This window comes from Agrilus planipennis, unplaced genomic scaffold, assembly GCF_000699045.2.
Source record: "Agrilus planipennis isolate EAB-ADULT unplaced genomic scaffold, Apla_2.0 scaffold44, whole genome shotgun sequence".
Taxonomy (NCBI): Eukaryota; Metazoa; Arthropoda; class Insecta; order Coleoptera; family Buprestidae; genus Agrilus; species Agrilus planipennis.
Genome location: NW_020438939.1, coordinates 1,422,626 through 1,425,882, shown reverse-complemented (window position 1 = coordinate 1,425,882; position 3,257 = coordinate 1,422,626). Strand labels below are relative to the sequence as shown.

General features: G+C 32.5%; 1 protein-coding gene across 1 annotated transcript in view; it reads right to left on the bottom strand.

Moving 5' to 3' along the window:
* LOC108733544 (facilitated trehalose transporter Tret1-like) overlaps positions 1 to 1,190 on the bottom strand; it is a 5,089-nt gene extending 3,899 nt beyond the window's left edge. The window contains exon 1 of the mRNA XM_018464728.2: positions 1,027 to 1,190. Within this exon, the coding sequence (XP_018320230.1) occupies positions 1,027 to 1,078 (52 nt within the window). The 5' untranslated portion in view covers positions 1,079 to 1,190. The remainder of the gene's footprint in view (positions 1 to 1,026) is intronic.
* Positions 1,191 to 3,257: the final 2,067 nt, after the last annotated feature.

The window sequence follows — 3,257 nt, the reverse complement described above, 5'->3', positions numbered from 1 at the left end:
GACCTAGATTAGATTACTGTTCGCAAATAGTTAAGGATGTGGGCTGTTCTAGTTTTAGGGAAATGCGAAGTTTAGCTCAGGATAGGAAAGAGTGGAGGTACATGTTCAACCAGTCTTAGGACTGACGACCTTATGATGATGAGTATTAAAATGTAAATATTTGACCCGTGTCGATCTCGCTCGTATTGCACTCGTTACGCAAATGTACCGCTTGTCATAAAAAAACTACTTACTTTTTATAAAACTCATTTGGAGCAGAACGTACTTACACTATAATATCCTGAACCTTTTCAAGGAGGAAGTACAATATATATAATTTGTAATCAAGCTGCATGTACTCGCCTCAATCCTTTTTAATTAGTCAGATTAGGATAGTTGCCACTCCATTGAAATCGTAAAAGGGTTTGTACGTTCATAATTAATAAATGACGAAGGGTCCCAGTGACCTGGCTTTGAAATTTTATCCCTATTTTCAATTAACACTGTTTAACAAATGTTGCTTTCGAATGTTACCTACCATGAACGTCCAAGTGATAATAAATCCTAGAATTAACCACTAAAACCTAAGATTTACTAATTAGAGGGAGTAAAATTTCAAACTGTTGTAAAATAGCCGTTCATTTCGTACATTTTCAGATATAGTGCGTAATCGTTGTACATTTTTTTATGTGTCTTCTAAAATTAAACTTTTAGTAGTGGTTAATATTTACTATTAATGTGAAAATACAATAATTTTTTTATCTATTATTATTGCTGGTGTCACATCCTCGCCGGGAATCGAACTCGGGACCTTTGGCTTTACGTATCAATGCTCCGACAACTAAGCTACGAAAGGTGACAGTTGCAATAACGACGAAACATACTTATTAGGCCACAGATTCATCGACATAATTTTTAATGGATAAAAATTAAATGAATGTTCACATTAATATTAAATATTAACCACTACCAAAACTTTCTTTAACTTATTCACTGAATTTACATACTATTAAACATTCAATATTAAACCAAATCAGTGATACTTACAGGACATAACTGCTCCTAGCAGGTATCCTCGGTTCTTAAGTCCTTGCAACATCGTCACTTATTTTCTGTATGAGATCCCAAATGCAACTAATCAAATTGAATTAAATAAACCAAATTAAATCCATTTGTTTCTCTCTATCAATTTAATGAACTATTGACGTATTGCACTTGTTACTAACTTTCGTTTCGTAAAATTTTTAGATAGCGTATCAGGACAATCTAAAAAAAAATTTTGATTACTTAATTCCATTATAATCAAATTAATTTAACTCTTGAATTCGGCAGGTCTTTTATTATGAACCGCCGATGCAAGGGTAATTTTTATGTTCCATTGCGTGATCACCCATCATCCTTTTTCTTAACGACAGTACTTATAGGTAGTTGGGGTTAGTAATAAGAAAGAAAGTTTGTGACAAAAGGAATTAGTTATGAAATTGAAGATTTAACAACAATATGAACTTTAAACAGGTTTGGCAAAGCGCTAGTTCTTAGGACTCAGATGGTTGAGTAGGTTTGAATTATTAATAGACAGATTTAAATTGTTAGTGCTCCAATGTTCGACAATTGAGTGATCGAAGTATACTCAGGGGTTATTAGATATTTAGGTTTGATTATGTATGTGCTCGATACTGAACGAATATTTGGTAAGTTAGACTTGGGTACTTCGTAAATACTCGGTATAAATTAGAGATGCGCCGGATAGTGATTTTGTAACTCAGGGGTTAGTTGATTTAAATACCACCCCTCACCAGAGTCCCAAACCACATTAAAACCAAAAAGTCGTTTAAATACTAAGCCAATGAAATTTTAATTCTTAATTGGCAGATTTTTAATGAGAGGATTGAGATGGAACAATTGAACGTTTATAAACACCAAAAGTCTGCAAGGTGACAAAATCATACCAAGTTATCGTTAATTAAAACCTGTTATACCAACAAGCAATAGAAATTCTAACAGTTCGGCCATACTGATGTATTCTTGTTCACAAGAAAAAGTAAGCACAAGAACTACTATCGAAATGACAAATACTTTACTATACGAAAGTAATCAATAAATGATACAAATTAAGATGAACGACCTATCCCAATGCAATCTTAATTACCAATTTTCAGTATATAGGTTTTAGTTACACTTATTAAATTTTAAATTTTATCCGCGTCTTCGCTTGTGTTGATGTCTTAAATACGTGTCAAAAACCATCGACGGCCACATAAAAGTAATTTTTCTACCCTTCGGGAACAGCATCTTTTTCTGGATAAAAGATACACTATGTACTTTTGTGTACCTCTGACAATGTGTCTATAAAATTTCACGATGATCGATTGAGTAGTTAATTGCTGTATGGTGTTGTTTTTTAATTTTTCTTTGGTAGAATTAGCCGACACTGCCGGGTACTGGGCGTCATTATCCGGCATCCGACCGGATCCTAAATAAAAGTGCCGGATCCACGGGGTACCGGATCCAAATCGAGTACCCGGCCCATCTCTAGTATAAATGGTATTGGTATCCGGAAGGTACTGGAGTTCTTGATTTCTTCTTCTATCAGAGCTCTGAATTTTTCGTTACAGTAAGCAGGGCGGGAAAAATTCCTGTCGCTTTTTAGAAAAGTAATTTCAAAGTACTTTAAAACATTTGATTTAGCCTTTAGTTCTAGTTTTCACTAAATTAGAATGAATGAAAAAGACACCGTAGGGTAGTTAGAATTACGACTATGAGTTTTTGGAATTTACGATTTTGATTGGAAATGCTTTTTTGTATGTTGTTAAATCTTTTAAAAGTAATAAAACAGAATCAAATCTTCTATTTTGCATTAAAAAGTTAACTTACAATGATTTATTCTATTCATTAATTAATTTAGATAAAGGTTTATTTCAAAATTAATATACTTCAATTTACATTAAGAATCCTATTGGAGAAAAGGTACATCTTAAAGAAGAATTTTTTATTAAATAAATTTAAATTTCATTTGCTAATGAAATTATTAAAGAATCAATTAATTCGTGTAAATTGTGTTAAGTAAATAATGATGTCGTTCACGGATTATTTAATGAGTTCTTCCAGAAAATCGACGAATGATGATTTTTGCTTTTTTTCAGAAATATGGGTAGGTTTCCTTGTTCGACTTACGAATATTGCTACACGATTTATAATAAGTGCAGGTATATATCGGACGGAATCTACGTATGGCAATAAAAACAATCGTGACGAAATTTACATTAAAATGTTGACAC